The sequence below is a fragment of the Argentina anserina genome, chromosome 6, assembly GCF_933775445.1.
Source record: "Argentina anserina chromosome 6, drPotAnse1.1, whole genome shotgun sequence".
Lineage (NCBI taxonomy): Eukaryota > Viridiplantae > Streptophyta > Magnoliopsida > Rosales > Rosaceae > Argentina > Argentina anserina.
Window position 1 is genome coordinate 20,646,321 of NC_065877.1, and position 20,991 is coordinate 20,667,311.

At 36.9% G+C, this 20,991-nt stretch overlaps 2 protein-coding genes across 4 annotated transcripts; one reads left to right on the plus strand and one right to left on the minus strand.

Annotated features, from left to right (window-relative positions):
• The first annotated feature begins 5,726 nt into the window (after nt 1–5,726).
• LOC126801196 (uncharacterized) lies at nt 5,727–9,857 on the plus strand. 3 transcript variants are annotated; one of them, XM_050528667.1, is made up of 4 exons: nt 5,727–5,862; nt 7,071–7,916; nt 8,019–8,113; nt 8,221–9,474. In XM_050528667.1, exons 2-4 carry the CDS (start codon nt 7,091–7,093, stop codon nt 9,466–9,468), a joined length of 2,169 nt encoding a protein of 722 aa, XP_050384624.1. In that variant the 5' UTR covers nt 5,727–5,862; nt 7,071–7,090; the 3' UTR covers nt 9,469–9,474. The 3 variants fall into 3 exon arrangements, with proteins under 3 accessions (XP_050384624.1, XP_050384623.1, XP_050384622.1); XM_050528666.1 differs by lacking the exon at nt 5,727–5,862 and adding an exon at nt 9,570–9,857 and having other exon boundaries at nt 7,031–7,916; nt 8,221–9,432; XM_050528665.1 differs by lacking the exon at nt 5,727–5,862 and having other exon boundaries at nt 7,031–7,916.
• A 7,814-nt stretch (nt 9,858–17,671) lies between these two features.
• LOC126801199 (pentatricopeptide repeat-containing protein At4g14850) lies at nt 17,672–20,672 on the minus strand. Its single transcript, XM_050528669.1, has 2 exons — nt 19,057–20,672; nt 17,672–18,712 (listed from the first exon to the last, which is right to left on the minus strand). The coding sequence occupies exons 1-2, from the start codon at nt 20,643–20,645 to the stop codon at nt 18,247–18,249; spliced, it is 2,055 nt and encodes a 684-aa protein (XP_050384626.1). The 5' UTR covers nt 20,646–20,672; the 3' UTR covers nt 17,672–18,246.
• Nucleotides 20,673–20,991: the final 319 nt, after the last annotated feature.

Genomic DNA, 20,991 nt, shown 5'->3' on the forward strand with positions numbered 1-20,991 from the left:
ACAACTCATCTCTATAGCTTCGTTTATTTGTGTTAATCTACAATTATTTGTCTATGAAGATTGTAGTTTGTTGTTTATATGGAGGTATTGGTTTTGTATTTGTTTCAAAATTTTCAGATTGTATTTGATATGTTTTTGAGACAATGTCGAATCTATGTTCTTATAATTATTGAAGTTTGTATTTTATATTGTTGTATTCTATTTTTCTTTTACTTGCTCTTAGATAATTTTCAGATATGTGCATATGATTTTAGTGCTTGAATGTAGTCCATAAGATTGTATTTGAGTGCTATCTTCATCATCCATATTGACACAAATCAAATCATGACCTAAGTAGGTTCGGTTTGTGTTAATTAAAGTGGGAAATTCTGGATTTTTACATGTACCCCATGGTGAGTGACGCCACCGTGAAACATGTCTCCAACAAAAATTTGGTGCTTAAATGTAATCTTGTTTGATTTCTACCCTAAGTGTTGTTAATCTTAATTGCATGCAATTTATGTGAGGCCCTAAGTCAACCTAAATGTCAATATAAATCTTGCATGATTATATGTTCCCCTAAGACTCTAATTGTATTGATGTCTAAAAGTATGTAATCAGATGAATTAGAATGCATGATAAAACCACTTGTAATTATGTGGTGCATTGATGAATTTGGTTTAGTTTGGTAAAAAGAAGTCGATCATGTAAATAGTAATTTATGTTTTATTTTAGTATTAATAATCAATCTCAAACCCCCCATTATTTGTTAACACTAAAAGTTTAGAGTTCCTTTCGATTTCTCGGACGGAACGATCCCTGCTTATTCTATACAAATGACATTTTACAGGGTTAATTGTGTGACGCTCGCGCGTCCCATCAATTACATAGTTCAATCTCAAATTTGTAAAACAAAAAAAAAGTTTTACGAAATGATACTGATTAGGCCATTAACGATTCAACTGTTTTGGGAGTTATAGAACTTTGAAATAGATCGATGATTCTTCATTATGTGCTAAAAGGAGACTCATTTGCTAAGATGCTAATTTGTATTGTCAAAACATCATTGCCAAGTAAAGTAAGGTTTGGATACTGATCTCCATTCACCTTCCACTATTTTAATATGTCATTTTTTAAGGATGTGGAGGCTTTTTAATCAAGTCTAATAGCTATATGCCGACTTCGTTTCCTACATTCTTAGTCCATGTCATTTATAATTCCGGTATGATATACGGTCCAATGACTCTTCTTTGATCTATTTCTTTGGTTGCTAAGATTGCTCTCTCCACTCTAAGGTTTTGATGACTTGGATTTAGAAGATGCTGCAGTATTCATAGAGCTAAGAATGTTATAAAGCCGTAGTAGAAGCTTTTTATGCTCGGCATATCTATAATTGGTATTCACATAGTCCATCTTTAGTCATTTATTGCATGTAGACTCAGAGTGTCGTAGCTTGTCCGGTTGAGCACCAAGGGAATTAACAGAATGTAATTGCGATCATCCAAGGTTGAAAAATATTTCTCATACTTCGCTTTCATATATATTAGTAGCTATATCAACTAACATCTTTTTTAGTCTCAATATTAGTGTTCATTTATTCTTTAGGGAACAATTCATTAATCTTAGCTTTGATGACCACAATATCATGAAAAACTTTCTAAGAGGTAGGTTTAGTTGTAACACTGATTCTCATTGTCACATCATTGAAGCTCTTCAAGAACTTGACAAATATTTCAACTTTCTCCCAATTATGTATTATTTTTTATTTTTTGCGTTCAAAAGTACACAATCCAACCGAACTAATGAGTTTCTCAATTTAAAGTACAAAACTGCAAGCTTTGCTAATAAAAACAAGAAACATCAATACATTAAATTATTTGTAAGATCAATATTTTGCAATTCAAACTCTTAAATATAACTAAAAACAACACGATCATGTCACTCACCAACCAACCTCTCATTTACCCCCATCTTCACTATTGATGCTGCTCCATGATTTTGTGCTCTACTATATTTACTCTAGTCAACAAGGTTTTCAACATCAAGATTAAAATTGACATCCTCTAGAAATGGGAAAAGATTAACAACGACAAATGAATTAGATAAGAAGGATCATTCAAACACTAAATGCTCTTCCTAATACAAAAGAACGTCTTCCCGAGTGGGACAAATTTCAAATAGTAATGATTTGCCCTCAGCTTGCAAGGTAGAGGAAGAAATACCAGCTCATAGTTCATGGCAATCACTTATTGATTGGGGCAACGGGCGACAACCGTTACCACCAATCGGCTAATGATGTTACTCCACATTGATGCAGCATTGACCTTACATGTTGTTGGGTGTGGTATCAAATATAGATCTTCAATGAGAATCAAATCCTCAGGGCCAGGTTTAACAACACATAACTGTCCAACATCCATTGAAAAGAATAAGTGAGACACTGAGTGTATGAAGATGTCAGAATCTTCAATATATTAAATTCTTCATAAGATTATCATTTTCTTCCTCTCACTCATCTTTTTCCTCCTTGAGTTATTTGGCTCATCAGTGAAACTAACTTCTTGCAAACCAAGCTAACAATACCTCTTAATCATATCAAAGTTTTCATCGTCTCCTTAAAGTATCTCTTAAAATTCTGCCTATTTTCCCCATCATTCCATCAATGGACTTCCTTAGTTCTAATGCAATAAATAACATTAGATAGGTGGAGAAAACCTTGCAGGCACATCGAGAATGCAAACCTTCTAATTAAGTCTTTGTCTACCCGAACATAGATTCACGTACTTCATGCCTAATTGAAGCAACCAAATTCCCCATCATGCCAAGGCTTGATTGAACAATGAGGTTCAGGATGTGTGCAAACACCAATCATGTAAAAAACTACCTTTAAGAACGAGTTCATTCTCTCATCCTACCAACATATTCCTAATGTAGTCGATTGCAACTTTGTTTGCACTCGCATTGTCAACTTAAACGGTCAAGGCTCTTTAAATTTTCCATTCAAGCAAACAATCGTCCAACAACGTGCCTATCCTAGTGCAATGGTGATCTAAAATTATTTTGAAGTTCAAAATTCTCTTCTGCATTGCCAACCCGAATCAACAAAGTGGGCAATCGCAACCATGTAATTAATATTCTGAATTGATGTCTATGTATCAGTGATTTTGCACAACCAATAACTCATATTTTTCTTTAGCTTCTATTATTTAACTTTAGACATTGATAAAAACTTATTCACAATCATCCTCCTGAAGATACTTTCCAATCACACACAATGTACTTGCATATTTATTCAAAAACAATATGATTCCAAAAGAAAAAATAATTAGTCGTAGAGCTTCCTATATAAAAAAGTATGATACAAAATAACAAATGGTAGCCCAGTACCATTTGGTCTAGCGGTATCAATCTCCGCTTTTTACATAGGAGGTTGTGAGTTTGAGTCGCAACAGATTTGTTGTGGTATTTGAGTTATTTGTTTGATAAAAAGTAACAAACATATACTAATCCTATAAATGAGAACATTAAGCTATATGTAACATCACTACAACAGTAGCATAAAGTGTAATGTTACAAACGTATCCGCAAAAGTATCTACAGCCATTCTTCTCAATGAGCTGAAAGGTAGTTCATCCCTGCCTCCATGGCGATCATCTTCACATGTGCCTCTCTACATCCTTTTTTAACTCCACTTAACCATCACCAACTCTTTAGTACCACCACTACTAGTAGAGATAAGTTTTTGATGCTCGTCTTTCAACGTAATCCTCATTCTATCTTTCTTGCACACATCCTTAATAAACCTACCCATACTGCTAGTTTCATTCCCGTACTTTTCACCTGCAAATTCAGTGCCACACGAATTGTAAACTTAGCAAACTCCAAGGATATTGATGTTTGTTGCAGATTTTGTTATCATCGATCATTAAGGTTGCCCTCTAGTAGGTTCTACAAAAAACATTGGCAGATCAATGTTATGCTAATCTACTAACTAAAGGTATTGCCCTTCGTGTTAGTATCCATTTTATTGTTTTATGATTGTTTGTAGAAATTGTAGGTGATATGTTTCTTTCCCCATGGAAAGAAAAAAGAATCTCTTGTTAGAGTTTTTATATCCTAGCAATTTTATTTTTAGCATTTGTTTTTTCAGATATGGATTTATGTTATATTAGGAAAAAAATCACATCCATGTACGCATATAATAACCACAACGCATGATCACTATATAGATATTTTCATAAAAATTACACCACCAATAATTGATAGAGGCAAATAATTATGAAATGGAATTGCCAGCAAATGAAAGAAAGGAGAAGGAATAATGATCTAACAAAATAAAAAAAAAAACTTTATGAAGGGACCAAAACTCTCCATTTCAACTTTCCACATTCGAACTATATGCGTTGGTTAGTCAAACAAACACAACATTCACTTCTTTTGTTCACATATTGATTGTCGTCACATGATTCTAAGCCAATTGACTCATAAATAAATCCAATCTATGCAATAAGTAACATATACGTACTCACTCATCCACCTTATATTATTGTATGTATCATTAACAACACTGATCAACTAATCACAAAGTCATCAATACTTGCTATATAGAAATAAATTTTTTTTAAGGTTTAGATACCCAATGACATGACATGCAATTTTTTAGTAGACTGACATTAGTGACATATGACATTGCATTTAATTGTGTGATTATGTTGCTTTGTATGAAATTTATATTATATTAATAAAGCAAATGAAATGAGATAGTTAAAATTTTAAAATATCCATAATGTATGTGATTTATTAAATTTTAGATTTAGTTAAATAAGATTTTAAGGGATATGATTGTAACCTTTTAAATAAAAGTCAAAACAAAAGAAACAAAAAGAGATAATAATTACTAATTGATATGAAAATACGGATAAAAACAAATACAATGCGTGAGCGCGGTCCTTCTGCACAGGCAATACGCGGGTATGAAAGCTAGTAAAAAAAAATCAAGATGGATATGAATTCTTTGGGTATGAGATTCCTTCACCAATTTTCTGGGTCATAATCTTGGGGCCATTTGACAGAAGACCAGATATGCAATTATTATTATTTTGAACTAAATTAGTGTCAAGATCGTTCTATCCAAACAAAGGTGTAAAGAAGATCAAAGAAATAAAATCATCATGAATCAACTCAATTGCTGGTATTTTTTTGAAGTTAAGATCAAATGAGACCAACCCCAGAATTGTTACACTTACACAACATCAAATATAAAAGGCTAGCAATGCCTTCTACACTTGTATAAAACAATATGGGATGCAAATTTAAGTTGACTTTGAGAGAATTAATATCTCAAAGATTTTTCCGATTAAATGGTGAATCTAAGTAAGGCATGTAAAATAATCGAGTTTGAGATTACAACATAGTGAATTACAGTTTGATTAGTCATCCATCGCTGATTGAAAACTCAAAATCGATATCATCTTTGCGTCAATTATGCATGTATAATCTGACTTTTTATTCTATAATTTAGAGTATACTCTTAATTTGTATAGATATTTTTGAAAAAATGAAAAGAAAAAAAAAGATTATGATAACATTTAAATTTGTCTTTACATCGGAGCGGGTAACCTCTGCGCTCAGCAGCCAAAGGAATTTAACACAAGCGTACACACCAGTTTATCTCACCCTCTCTCTCTCTGAAGCCCCTTCCCTTCATTCCCCTTTATTCTATTCTTTGTCCTTCAATTTTCTCTCAATTCTAAGCGTACGATGAGCTATTGATTCTCTCACACAACCCTCTCCGTCTTTGTTTGCATGACTCCCACATCTCCCATTTCCCATTCTCTCTCGCACAACCCACATCCCAGTTTGCTTTCTCTTCTCATATCTCAGGTTCTTTTGTCTCTTTCTCCTTCTACTGACTCTGCTCTACTTTCTTGCTCATCTTCTTGTTTTTGTTTTTGTTTTTTTAATTTTATTTATCTATGGAAAACAAAGAATCTGTACATTGAGCAGTGATTTTGGTTAACTTGTTCTTGCAAAATCTTGTTCTTTTTTTTAGTTTTTTATTTTAGATTTCAGTGATGGTACATGAAGTAGTATAACTCTTGATTGGCTTGAATTTTGATTACATTTGTAATGTGGGTGACGATAAAAAAAGGATGGGATTCTGTGAAGGATTATGGGGTTTTTGTGGTATTCAAGTGTAGCCAAGAACCAAGAATTTCATGGGGACAATATGATTGTGGTATTCAAATATTTATCTCCATGATTGTTGCTGATTTATCATTATACATTTATACTAGAAACTCAGTGTTGTATTGTTTTCTGGGTATTTTTTGACCAAAAACAATAAGAATCTGTCACTTTCACAGAACTATTCAAACTTTTGCATTTGGGTTTTCTAATAAATCAACAGAAAGGAACCAAAATGAAATTTCTGATTTATTCTTCATTACAATTCTCACCTGTTGCATTTGGGTAAATGGGTGAAACTTTTTGGTTCAATTGCTTTATGCCTTTTTGCTTTCCTGGGGTTTCAGATGAGTGGAAGTATTAACTGGCACATTGGTCACAATTATTGAGCTTGGGTGAGTCATAAAGATTGCTTTTTGATACCAACTTTATATCTGTTATTGGGTTCATAGGGAAAATTATAGTATGCCACTTCTTCATGAGTTCAGGGATGATCGTTTTAAGCACCATGTAATACGTTTGGAAGGTTGAAATCATAGAACTAGTTCACATTTCATGAATTAGATAGAGGTTATTATGTATACGATCAACTGCATTTCATGAAAATGGAAGAAGTGATAACTCTGTCCTGATGGAAAGATCAAACTGTCAAGTAGTTGTTGAATGTGTGATATATAACCTCAAAAATTTGAATTGTTGGATGCCAAGAGTGTCTGAAGGTTTTAATATACTTGATCAACTTTTGTTTCTAATTTAGACTTGTTTGAGTGATATATTGGGAACTTTTGACATATGTTTAGTGGATTCTTTGTTTATTATCTCTTCTGTTTGTGATTCTATTTCAGTATTTCTCTTAACCTTTTTTCCGTTGGGCTGTAATTTGATGAGATCATGGTGCTTCGCAGGGAAGGAAATAATAAATCTCATGGAAGAGAAGCAGTTGAATTTTAACCGGCCACTCCTATCTGTGAGACGCTACTCTGCGACAATTGTCACCTCAGAAGCTGATGAAAAAAGGAAGACAGTTAAATCACAACCAAAATTACCTCATATTCCTGCTTACAAGTCAGAACTAAAATCAGGTCCAGTAAGGAACCCGGGAACAGTTCCATTTATATGGGAGCAAATCCCAGGAAGACCCAAGGATGAAAGCGTGCCAAAAACCAGAGCTCTTGAAGGGCCTCTGGTTGCACCAAAGCTTCCACCTGGAAGGGTCTCAAACGTTAAGAAGCAAGGGTTGGATAAAGGTTCTAAAGATACAAGTAAAACAGCTGCTCAATCACAAACTGGAAATATGGTTTCCAGTTCTCAAACTATATCAGCCGTGGAGAGAAAAGTAGCTACTAAAGATGAAACATCTAAGGAGCGGAACGAGGAGAGGACCAGTTCGGAGGATGGTGATGAGACCTATTTAGATGCACTTGACGCACTTTCTAGAACTGAATCAGCCTATATGAACTGTAGTGTAAGTGGTTTAAGTGGATTGGATGGTCCAGATGTCATACCCTCTGGAACTTTCTCAACAGATCCACAGACACGTGATTTCATGATGGGTCGGTTCTTGCCTGCAGCCAAAGCAATGGCTTCAGAAACACCTCATAATGCTCCTAGAAAGGCAAAAGAGCAACCAAGTTCCAGGGAGGAACCAAGAAGGGTAATAAAGGTAGTGCCTGGGGATAAGCAGCAGCAATCTAATATATATAGGCCACTTTATGTCCGAGATATAGCTCAGGAAACAAGTGAGGATGAAGGTGATGATTACCTGAAGTATTTGGAATTTCAAAGATAAAGTATGTGAATTATTTCCTGGATTTTGCCTAAAATGTTCCTTATACTCTTTAATCCTGTTTCAGGGATGAGAATGCCGGTGCAAGTACCCATTTCTTCGGTTCGTAGAGTGCTTGGTAACTCTTCTTGTGCTGGTTCTCACACTGAAGCTAAAAAGAAGGTATTCATCCTTCTCTACTTTTATTTTTTCTTGTTATAATAATAATGTTTCCGGTTTGTTATTATATGCTCAAGAAAATTTTAAATGTTACCTGTTTGTTTCTCTAGGATGGTGGAACCGGTGTATATAAACAAAGATTAATATGCCTTGATCAAGAAGCTGGTCTGCATGAAGATAACATTGATTTGAAACGTAAATCCAACCAGATTTGTTATAGAAGTGACGGTCTGACATTAGACGGGTCGGCAGTAAACAGGTGTTTGCAAGGTTGTGGCATATCACCCTACCGTAGGGAAAGTTCTCAATCTATCCTTCATGATGGAAAATGTTTTCTTGGTATTCCTGAGAAGGCTAAGAGTACCAAGGAGACTAGTAGCTCGCATAAATATAGAAAAGGTCGTAGGTTTTTGGAATTATTGGCTAGTGAGAATGCTGATAGGGAAGAATGCGTAGGAAGTCCTGTGGAGAAGACACTGTACGTTGATTTATTACAGACTGTAAAATCTTCAAGTCCAAATTCATTTTCCTCAGATATAAAGGACTGGATAAAGGGACTCACCGATTACAAACGGAATGATTTGGACAATCCTGAAAGAAGTGGTGAAATGGAAGATACTCCATCAGCAGAGTCTTCAATTCAAGATATTGAACACTTGGGGATTGTGAATGAGAAGGCAGCAGTTCAGTCTAATTGTTTGGACTTTTCAAAGTCTAGTTTTCTTTATGCTTCTGGCAAAAAAACCAGTGATGTGCAAAACAGAAATGGTGCTCTACAGGATCAAGAGGATTATAACAGACTGGCAATCATTAAAGTGGCAAAGAAAGAGGAGTTTAATCTAGAAAGTCATGAGAAATCAGATGATCCAGAAAATTTCCACGGTCTAACTCAAGGATGTATTATGTTGACATGCGTGAAGCTGGCTGATGAGGAGAACGCTGCTTTAGGAACCCTACAGCGTAAGACTTCAGCTATTGATGACATTTCTCATGGCCTGGTTCAAAATTCTATTACCTTGATCAGTTCGAAAGGGGCCAAGAAGGGGAAGATTGATTTAGAAAGCCAACGTCTTGTGAAAGTTGGTAACCAAGGAAGTTCCCAGACTGACCATGCACGACTACCTCTTGGACCTCCTTTACCAAAATCACCGTCAGAGTCATGGCTAAAGCGTACGTTGCCCACCATTTCCTCCAGGCATTCATCTCCACAGTCTTATCTTGGTTCATGCAGTCCAGTCTTTAAGATATCCTCTCTTAATCCCAAGTGGGAGACGATTGTCAAAACTTCTAATGTGCATCACGGGCGTTCACGGTTCTCTGAGGTAGTTCCTTACAGTACCTCTCCTACTACTGGCTAACAACAAAAACAATAGGCTCATAAATTTACTTCTTCAGTTACATTTGTAATCTTTTGTTTATGTTACTAATTATTTTATTTTCTTTTCTTTTCTTTTACCAGGAACTTCTCATGTCAATACCAGAAGCTTAGATTCTGGATCTCTTATCAGAAGCTCACCAGCTTATTCATTTGCCTTTGTTGAATGTCTGTATTGATGAGCTTAAAGGTGCTAAAACTTCCTTTTTTCCTTCTTAAAAAGTTTAAACTCTAAAGGTTGTTATATTCCGAAGTTAAAAATTGTACATGACAAGCCAATCTCCGATCCGGTAATTTTCTTGTAAATCATAGTTTTTGTTTCTTAGAACTTGAAGTTTGTTATGTACTGTGATTAATGTATATGAAGAGAAGCAATAGTTGTATCTTACAAAAAGAAATATTATGAAAGGAATTTGATGCTACAGTGAGCGAGTCATGTGGATTATCTGTCGATCAAGCATGAGGCAGGGAATTTTTTTCCTATATGTACTTATATTTTTACAGAAGAATGTAATACACATCAAATATGGAGAATCATTATCTTTATTCATTTATCGGCCTTATATATAGGCATTACATTGAGTATCATGTTGAATAAGGGATTATATATCATTCATTCTCTAGACTAATCTATACTAATTAGGATAAGATACACCGGAAGATTACAAAGACTAATTCTCCTACAACACTCCCCCTTGTATCGCGATCCTAATGTGTCATGGCGCAATACTGTTGCTATAGTAAAAACCTTGCCAAGCAAACAAAATCCTCTTGGGTAAAATAAAAAAGCTTGGTCGAAGGGAAAAGGAGCACAACACATCAATTACAATTGAAGATAACATGTGGTATAGACTCCCCCTGAAGTCTGCAAAACAACTCTCCCTGATCGGTAACTCAATCTTAGATAAGTAGCGTATACGAACGCTCTTCACATTCTTCAAAAGTAGCAATGGGTCAATGAATTGAATATCAAATCTCGCCAAAAATTCTTAAGTCAAACATGTACATTTATCCGTACATGGACCAAAAGAAAGAGAATTGCATAACAACTCAAAACAAGAGTTTGCAATGAAAACAGATTCACGCGTGGTATGAGCTTTACACACTTAAACAGTCATAACTTATTCGATACAATAGGTATAGATGAACCTTAAAACGTACTCGAAAATAGACACCTGTGGCTTTCCAGTGATATGTGGTTCACAACCTAGTTCGTTCTGAGCTGATCACAAAGCTCCGTCGAAATTGACTCAGTTGCAGTTTCCGGACAGATCCGTCATATTTTACTAAAACAGCTATAACTCACTCAATATAATCTATATGGTTAAATTGTTGGTGTCCTGGAAAGTAGACACATAGAGCTTTCCAATGGTACCAAATTCACCATTTTCCTACAAGTGAGCTGCCATATAGGTGCCGTGGAAGTTGACCTACGAATCTGAGCAGATTTTGACATCGCTTCATTAAAGTGTCTTTTGTGTTGGGATATAGGATTTGACGTCATAACGTGCTGTGATCAAGCATTGACATATGTGTGGGCACACTCAGCCATCATCTTGGCCTTATGAGTTTAAACCGAATGAGATGTCGAGTCATATATATTACAACAAGTACATGCATACACATATCGTACTTAAATATGGAGAGTTTCATCTCTTAAGACTTATCATCGCTTATAAGGCGGAAACACGTCTTTTATGACTTTGACTTATTCATTGAATACTTGTAGGTAGTAGTCTAACGTCCTTGTTGCCTTTAGCCAACCGATGAACAACATCATCAATAACGGTCATCACTTTCAAGAGCTAGTATTCTCAAGATCATTTTATTCTAAGTACTGTTGCATGTAATATTGTATATCCCCAGACAGTTATGGGTAAATTACTTAAGCGTAAAGAGTGCCCTAGCTATAAGCTTTAACTGCTTAATTGTCGCTCCTGCTCATCCATTCATGCAGAATGAACATGGGGTTACGGGGATGTCCAATCCCGGCTATGAAATAAAAAGTTTTCGAAGTGAATTCTCCTGTATTATCAGTGTGGTGAGCACTGAGCTTCGGAAAAGCAGCATTTGGCTCTTAGTTCATCAATAGTCCATCACACTTCATTTTACTATTACTACCTTAATCAAGTCATCACACTCCGTGGTATGGAGACACTTGAATTAGGTGAAACCAATCCACTTAGGATCTTTATCTACATCTCTTAACTTGGTCTTAATAGAGATGATATGTGACTACAATCTGCAAATTCAGTTGTTTTGGAAACCACCTAACTCACAAGGTATTATAAGAACAATCCGTCTCATATTTGATTCCAGAGCGTTTTGCTAGAGAGTTTGTGCCATAAGGTGAGTCTAAACTCTTCTATTTCTCACTACGCCTAACAAAAGTATAACCGATATGATTTACATTTGCGGTATTGGCATTACCTGACCAATGACTAATCTCTTTGTTAAAATTAGATCCTACGACTTTCAAGGAGGTTGTGGTGGCGACATGGATCGATCATCACCATCAATTCCTGCCGGATAGCACTTTCCATGTAGGCTAATCTACAATGTTGGAATTTTACTTCAACAAAGAACGTATAGTTCGACATCAAACTCATTCAACATCGTCATTCTTCGAGATATCTCATTTGGATTAGTGTTGATATTGAGGCGTCCCCCAATGATAACCATCATTAAAGAAAACAGACGAGTGAATATCATTGATCATAAATCAAGTTATGCCATAACTCGCATTCAGCAAGTATATCGAACCAAATGGTCTCTCTACACTTTCATAAGAGCCACGGCCTAGTGACATAATTCACCACATCACCAACAAAGAGTGACTACATGTCCATTTTTGAGACATCAATCCTTGTTCGTTTACTTGGACTATATGAGAATTTTATAGCCAACAATTGTATTGAGATCTTGACCATGAAATTAATTCATAGTGTAATGACTAAGTAACTATAGGCACACTTGTGTGGTGAAATATATTCACAAAAACTTGGGAAAATACACGAATTTGTAGTCATTCAGACTATTAACCAAAACATTTATGCCTCATTATTTTCTTTTAATAACCGCAATGTATAATTGCTTTAAAAATCCGTAATAGTGAGAAGATATTCTCATGGTCTTCCATATAATGAGTGTCTTGTTTTAAGAACTTCTCATATCTAGCTCTTGTATATTTGTACCATTATGTTTCTGTCTTTCAATGAAACGATGTTGCAACCAAAGGAAATTAATCCGGACTAGGAGCATAAACACATCCAACATGAAAATGCCAAATTTCAGGCGCATGTTGCAGTCAATAAGAGGGAAGATTCATTATGTATCAATATACGACACAACTTTCCAAGTACTGAATTGGAGGTCAAGTCCCAAATTATGGTAACTCAATTCAATAAACCGTGACAATTTCTGTCACAATGGTATAAGTGACAATTTTAGTCACAAACCAGTGGTATAAGCGACATTTTCGTCGCAAACCGATGTTTGTCCCTTTTCTTTTTAAACCTTGTAGCTACACACAACAGCTATGAATGGTAACAACGACACTCTCAGCCGCTCCTAAAACTCGGTACCAGGGGAAACATATCCCTGTATACCACCCGAGAAGCGAAAAATCGGGTTGAAAATGAAAGGGATATTGAAAGTCCTCGATGAAACACAAAATTCAGAAGAAATTTAAATTGCATGAAAGTGGCAATGTTAATTAAAACATACTTGGTTGTTTGCCAAATAAACAGTGTATAAGTGTTGTTATTGCTTGATTTCACGATCATGTTTGATTTCACGAATATACGTCGCTAAGTAACTCTCGCCATTCGATTTCGTATCGTCATGTAATAAATTTCACCAAAATGAAAACATATGATTAATTTAAATTCATCACATAAATAAAAATAGTAAAATTAAAATAAAATTACTGGATCTGTGACGGTTTAAACATTTTTTTACCTGGGGCAAAATTACCATGCCCCAAATTATCTATTTACTAGTTTACCCGGGGGTAAAATCCTCTTCAACTGAGTCGAGTCAAGCCTCGGGCTGGACTATAAAATCGGGTCGAAGAACTACAATCCAGAGCTCTCGGTTAGGTTGCCAAGAGACAACGGCGCTGGGGTGGAATCATCGAACGAGACAGGAACGCGCGACGGCGTTACAAGGAGCGTGGGCCGACTCCGATCATCGGCATCCGACTTTCGTCGGGTTGAAGTCAGGTCGGTTCCGTGTCTGGGTTATGCGTGCGGTGGCGTCGCAAGACCTGGGCAGGAGGTCCGAGTTTGGGGGGCGAAACTGCGATGTGTTGACGATGGGTTATGGGGTCGTCAGCGCGGGACGGGGCATGCAATGACGTCGAAGGCAAATATGAGGAAAGGATGGGGTGCCCAGAGTGAATTTCTGGGCGCCCACTGGTCAAACCTGTTTTTTTGGGATTTGTTTTAGGTAAAGAAAATTCTTTGGGTTTTTTATCTTCTTCAGTCGAATTTTTCGTGACATAATGATTTTTTTTTTCAGAAAATAAGGTTCTAGACCTAAGAACTCATTGTTAGAACTACGTGTTGAAAACGTGTTACATAAGAATGTAATACGCATCAAATAGAGAGAAGCATCATCTTTATTCATTGATAAGGAAACCTTATATATATGCATTACATTGAGTATCTCGTTGAATAATGAATTATATATCATTAATTCTCTAAACTAACCTATACTAATTAGGACAAGATACACCGGAAGATTACGGAGAGTAATTCTCCTACAACATATATGAGGATCTTATCTGTTTTTTTTATCCTCAAGAAATCCATAATTTTTGGTTGGTGGGAAATTATTGGTGTACAGCATATTGACCTTCTTCACTATTTCTTAGATTCAACCTTGAGAGAATGCCAGCAAATGTGATATTGACATTACCCATTAATCATGCATATCTTAGAGCATGAATCACCTTGTAATTAAGACTTTTTTAAGATTCCACCCTTCAACATCACGCCCTGTAATTAACTGAAATTTCTGGGAAATGGTGATAGCAACTGCTGATTGAAATTTCTATGCAGAGGCTCAGTTCTGATTGAAATTTGGCACAGGTGGTAGAATGGATCAATTCAAATTACTTGAGAAGCACGGCTTTGAAATTTCACCATTTTAGCTCATACGCGCGTGTGACATGTATGCTTGAAATTGCTATATATAAAGCTGCTCTTGGGTTTTGATCGAACACTGATCATATGGTTAGTATTGTAACGCAGTGAGACCCCAAAAATGGCTAGAAACTATTTGGTTGTCGGCGGTGGCGGTCATGGAGTCGGAGTAGGTCTCAATATATTTGCAGATAATTCTGGCAGCCTGCTTCTCGTTGGCATGGTTCTTATGTCTCTCTCGCTCATTTCGATGGTCATCTTTGCATGTGGATCAAGCAAGAAAGGGAAGGGTGGCCGTTATGGTGGAGGAGCTGTTTATGGTGGAGGTGCTGATTATGGTGGAGGCGGCGGTTGTGGAGCCGGGGGTGGTGGAGGTTGTGGAGGTGGAGGTGGTGGTGGAGGAGGTTGTGGAGGCGGAGGAGGAGGAGGAGGTGGTGGTGGTGGTTGTTAGAGAACTGTGCTTGTTGTTTATCATTCATTTATGTATACAAATAAAGGTATATTGCCCCATCGCCGGGGTCTCTGGAGTACTTTATTGTTGCTGTATAGTTTAGCTCTGTGGATCGATATGATGTGAATTTTGTTTCTCATCTTCAATCTGTTCACTATATATACAATTGGACAGAACTGCAGAAAGTGTTCCAACTTATATTGATTTGAAAACAAAATTGTATAAAGAATGTTGTTCTCCGAAAATTTAATCGGCATCATATGTTCATTGAATATACAATTATACGAAAAATTAAACTTATATCATTAATCTTAGTACCGAAAGAACGCCTGGGTTGCTTTACTAGACAACTTCATTACATTAGACATACCAAGATTTGCCAAAATCTATGGTAGCATGTGCTACCCGTACCACCCGATGTGGTAGCTTCTCATTGGTTCGGGGGGAGTGGGCAACCTACATAGCAGGTTAAATTTAAAATGAGCTGGTCCTCTCTCTCTTTCTCATCGCATTACTCTTCTTCTCTTTCTTGCATATGTTTAGTCGTTTGTGACTCCACGATCTCGAATTTCGGCTTTTTATTTGTTTTGGTGCCACACTAGCTCTGATTTTAACTTTTGAGACACCGTGTAGAAACAAATAGTAGCCTAGAAAGTTGAGTAACACAAGTTCAAGAACATTCTCCAAAAAGTCAATTGTTTGAAACAAAATTGGATTATTTTTCATGTAGACTACCTTTATGAAAGTAGTAAACTGTACATATGATATCCAGCTTGAAGTTATGTTTTTAGTCTCTAATTTCATATACTTAGTCTACATGTTTAACAAGTCTTTTACATGTCTAGAGGTAGACTTTCAGAGAGAATACAACTTATATATCAGTCTACTTTTATCTAGTCATTAGTCTACATACTTAACAAGTCTTTTTCATGTACGAAAGTAGACTTTTTGGAGAAATGTACTTAAACTTGACGTTATGTTTTTAATCTACTAATTCCACATGCTCAGTTTACATATTTAAAAAGTCTTTTGAATGTCTGGAAGTAGACTTTCTGGGGAAATACAAGCTCTCTTATATTTACGGTATACTTCTATCTAGTCATTCGTCTACAGACTTGACGAGTACTTTTCGTTTATAGAAGTAGACATTAGTGTTCTTTAATTTAAGTTATGTTTTTAATCTACTATTTTCATGTACTTAGTCTACATGTTTAACAAGTTTTTTGCATGTTTAGAAGTAGACTTTATGGGGAAATGTGAGCTTTTTTATATTTACAATATAGTTTTATCTAGTTATTTGTTCACAAACTTAACGAGTCTTTTTCGTTTATAGAAGTAGACTTTTTGGAGAAATGCACTTCAGATTTACGTTATATTTTTAGTCTACTACTTTCATTTTTCTTGCAGACAACTCAACTCCTTTGTTCTTTCTAAATCTTTGATCTGCACTTGTACAGACTACTCACCTGTGGCACCATGTAATATATTAACAAAGAGGAGTGTTAAATATTGAAATGCAAACCAGCAAGTTGAATTGTAAACAACCACAACTAATGCAACAAGCAAGGTATCCCATATCTGGAAAAATATTTCATGTTAAATGAATATCATCCTCTTTTTTCTCCCAATTGGAACTTCCATATTTATAAGAAAATGCTTGTCATTCTCTATAAGCCACACTTTATTTGATCTCACCAGTAAAATCCAGCATTGCAAGTACTTCACTCCCACACTCATGCATTCATGTCTAGCTTTTTTGTACTTTTCTCATACTCTTTAAGTATGTAAACCAAATTATCATACAAGTCATCAAGTTTCAACTAGTATTTTGCATAAAAAAATTAAAAGTAAACTCATATTTTGTACACAAACCTTGAATCAAACAGGAAAGGAAGATGAAACCCAAGTATGATTATTCACAGAACATAAAGACATAAATAAGTAAATAAATAGATAAATATGTAACTAGATGTGATAAAGTATAGTAAAATCCAGACCACACACAACCATGAATTTTTCATGAACAGTCAGTACAGGGAAAACATTATCATCCCAAAATTCCTAGCTTTATTTTTAATCACTGAGGGATATTAAGGTTAATCTATGCATTTAACTATAGATGCGAAGCCATTTTGTAAAACCAGAAATTAATTTAATTTGATGCTTGGTGATTCAGTGTATCAAAAAAAAAAAAAAAACTCAGCAGCCTGTGAAGTGTTATGTTACCAAAATTGCAAACGTTATGTTGGTGAGATAATTTCTTAATTTTTAAATTTTTGTAAACAAAATATTATTGTAAAATAAAGAAAGAAGAGAAAGAAAACAAGAATAAGCAGACCACAACTGCGGATTATATGTAGAGGTACCAGGACCAACCGGCATAGAGTTAATAGTCTTTCGTCTGTATGAAGAGGCTAATTTCAGTACCCAAATTTGTCCAACATCAATACACATGAACACAAATATTATAACCACAACCACTAGTATCCAACTCAAACCTCTTATTGTCCCTAAGTTTATAGAAGACAGACTCATGATAATGAAGAAAAAGCATTCCCCTTACATTCAAAATATCAAATCAAACTTCAATCGCGAACTCAATATACTGAAAGCATGTAAACCATAATTAGAAAATTCATAATGAGAACGTCCCAAAACAATATCATTCAATGAACACAGAAATCAAGAAACCCATTGCTATTGGCATGGAAAAACAGAAACAGATACATAGGAGATACAGGTAGATAATCTAACCTTCAGCTGGAACAAGAGAACGCAAGCGTAAGAGGTCACAGAAACTTTGTGGGTACTGGGTCCGAAGGCTGTGCAATGGTTGTAGCTAACTTTACAGATACCCGGGGTCGTTTTGTATGAATTTTACTGCAAGCCAGCAAAGGTGCCAGAAAAAAGAGATTCCCACTCAGATGGATAACACCTTTTCTTTAGGAAGTGAAGTATCTACATTCAATATCCATGATACTTAACACCTCAATCTGATTCAATGGGCCAGGATACCAAACTCCGAAAGTGGACGGGAGAGGATTGTGAAACCCTGAGTTTAAATTGAATTTCTAGAATCTCTTCCCATCAAAAAACACCTTGTACATCTTAATCACAACATGTGATTTGCATGCACTAAAACTCTGTTGAGCAATCTTATACATTACCAATAATCTCTACAGGAACAGTGACCTTCTCTAAACCGATGAAAACGATTGTTATCTCTGACAATAATTTCTCTGTCTACAATACCTGAAATGAATTTGATTGCACCATGGCAATCTCCACAGATCCTAAGGTTTTTATTAATCCTTATAGGCAACCCAGAAGGGATAGCTATGAGACCAAAGGCAAGGGCAATCTTCTCGCTGTGGTACCACAGTTCTGATACTTTCTCTTCTTCTTCTAAATCAAACAGAGAAAAATTGGTGTCCGGAACATACCCAGCTTCCTCCATTTTCCTCCTTAAATAGATCAGCATTGCCTGAATCTCTGAGTTCATTTCATGTGATGTATCCTTTGCTTGGAAAGTGTGGACAGCATTCTTGACAGCAATCCAACTGTAGCCTGCGCCTTTTTTTAAGCCAACATCTTTCATCTCCTTTCTCACAAGAGTAGCTTCTTCCCACCTGCATTGATTAATTTTCATATATAATACCAATTTATTTAAATAAAGCAGGCCAAGGAAAAAGTAATCAAAGCTAAAACAATTTTATAGGCTCTCAATTCCCAAATCCTTTATGCTTTTTTGTAACGGTAAAATCACAACCTCTAGGATTTTAGGTATGTTGTTAGTACATACTGATGGTGACCAGATGTTTATGATTACATCAACTACCATCTATGTGAGTGTATGCATTCTAACACTAATAAACTATGCAGTTCTGCAAACAAAGAAGAAACATAATTGGTAAGCTATATAGTATTTTGTATGCAATGAAAAGGCATCATATTATAGTAGGCTTTATTGTACCTTCCAGTAGCAGCAAGCAAATTAGAAAGCACCACATGGTTGCCAGAGTCTTTAGGATCAAGTTCAAATAAGTTCTCAGCCGCAATCTTCCCCAATTCTGGCTTGCTAAACATTTTAGAAGCCCCAAGAAGAGCCCCCCATATAGAGATTGTTGGATGAATTGGCATCTTTGTAATAAACTCGTATGCCTGCTCTACCATCCCAGCTCGCCCTAGCAAGTCCACAACACATGCATAATGCTCTGCCCCTGGTTCAACACCATACCGTGTTTTCATCGAATCAAAAATCTGCATGCCCTTTTGCACATCCCCTGCCCTACTACATGCCGATAATACACACACCAACGTGACGTAATTAGGTTTAAGTTCACGGCTTCCGGCACTCATCTCCTCAAACAATTCCAAAGCCATGTTGGCATGTCCTTGATGCATATACCCACCTACCATCGCATTCCAACTGATCAAGTTCCTTGTAGGCATCAAGTTAAATGCACACTCGGCATCTTCTATGCTCCCACATTTTCCATACATGTCTACCAGTGCACTCCCAACAAAGACATTTCCATCCACACAAGCCTTCACTGCAAGCGCATGAACTGACCTACCCTGTTCAAGCCACGCGAGTCCAGAACAAGCACTTAGAACACTCGAAACCATAAAATCAGTCGGCTCAACCCCCTCTCTCCTAGCCCGATAAAACAATTTGCAAGCCTTCTCCTCCTCATCATTCTGTGCATAAGCAGACACCATGGAGCACCAAGACACATGATTAGCCCGACCAATTCTATCGAAAACCATCCTAGCTGACGTAACTTCCCGACACTTGCCATAAAAATCCACAAGCCCATTCATCACCTGCACATCTTTCCCAAACCCAAACCGCATCACAAACCCATGTAACTGCCTCCCAAGCTCCAATGCCAACGTATCCGAACAGGCATTCAGAAATGAACAGAAGGTAATTGAATTCGGCTCCCCACCCTCCCTCACAAACTCAATAAACTTCTCCACAGCATTCACCGGCCTCCTGTCAAGCACCGCATTCGACATGTACGCATTCCACGTGGCGAGGTTTCTCTCAGGCATTTCATCGAACACCTTCCCTGCATCGATCCTCAGACCAGTCTTACAGTACATGTCAAAAGCACTGCACCCAACGAACACGTCACACATCTGCCCGGCCCTGACGGCGAGTGCGTGGACCTGTTTTCCGATCAAAGGCCGGCGAAGCAGCCCGGCGGCCTTGAAGGCGCAGGGGAAGGTGAAGTCGTTGGGGAGGACAGAGTCGCGGCGCATGTCGATGAAGTTGAGTAGAGCGGAAGTGAAATGACGGTTGAGGACAAGGCCGGCGATGAGGGCGGTCCAGGTGACGACGGAGCGGGAGGGGGTGAGGCGGAGGAGGAGGTGGGCGGAGGTGGGGAGGTCGAGTTTGGAGTACATGTTGATGAGGTGGTTGGAGAGGAAGGAGGGGTGTGGAGTTTGGAGAGTCCTGATAATGTGGGCGTGGGCGGCTCGGCCGAGTTGAGAGGAGCGAGCGGCGACGGCGGATTGGAGAAGGGCGGCGAGGGAGTTGGGGGTGAGGGGTGGCATTGTTTGTTACACTGAAAGGTCATCATTTGGGATTTTGGGGGACAAGAATGGCGGGAGATGGTGTGGCATTTTCTTTTTCTTGTAATTTTGTAATATGAGAGAAATAGAATATTTGGTAAACGTGTGGAATGATTGGTCAGAACTCAGACTCAGAGGTCAGAACAACAACATCAGCATACTGTACTAGCTTTCGAACTAGTGACGGATCTAGTATCCGAATATCAAAAGTGAGCGGAAAAAAAAAACTAATATTCAAAATCCTAAAGTTAGGTATAAATAACTCAATATCCCAAATTAAAGAAACAATAAAGAAGAATTTGGAGACCTTAAATGGGTAAATTAAATG

Coding starts and splice junctions, on each gene's coding strand:
- LOC126801196 (XM_050528665.1), top strand. CDS start 7,049: ATGAGATCATGGTGCTTCGCAGGGAAGGAAATAATAAATCTCATGGAA. Junction 7,917..8,018: donor GGAAACAAGTGAGGATGAAG/GTGATGATTACC, acceptor ATCCTGTTTCAG/GGATGAGAATGCCGGTGCAA. Junction 8,114..8,220: donor ACACTGAAGCTAAAAAGAAG/GTATTCATCCTT, acceptor TTGTTTCTCTAG/GATGGTGGAACCGGTGTATA.
- LOC126801199 (XM_050528669.1), bottom strand. CDS start 20,645: ATGCCACCCCTCACCCCCAACTCCCTCGCCGCCCTTCTCCAATCCGCC. Junction 18,713..19,056: donor TTGCTTGCTGCTACTGGAAG/GTACAATAAAGC, acceptor TAATCAATGCAG/GTGGGAAGAAGCTACTCTTG.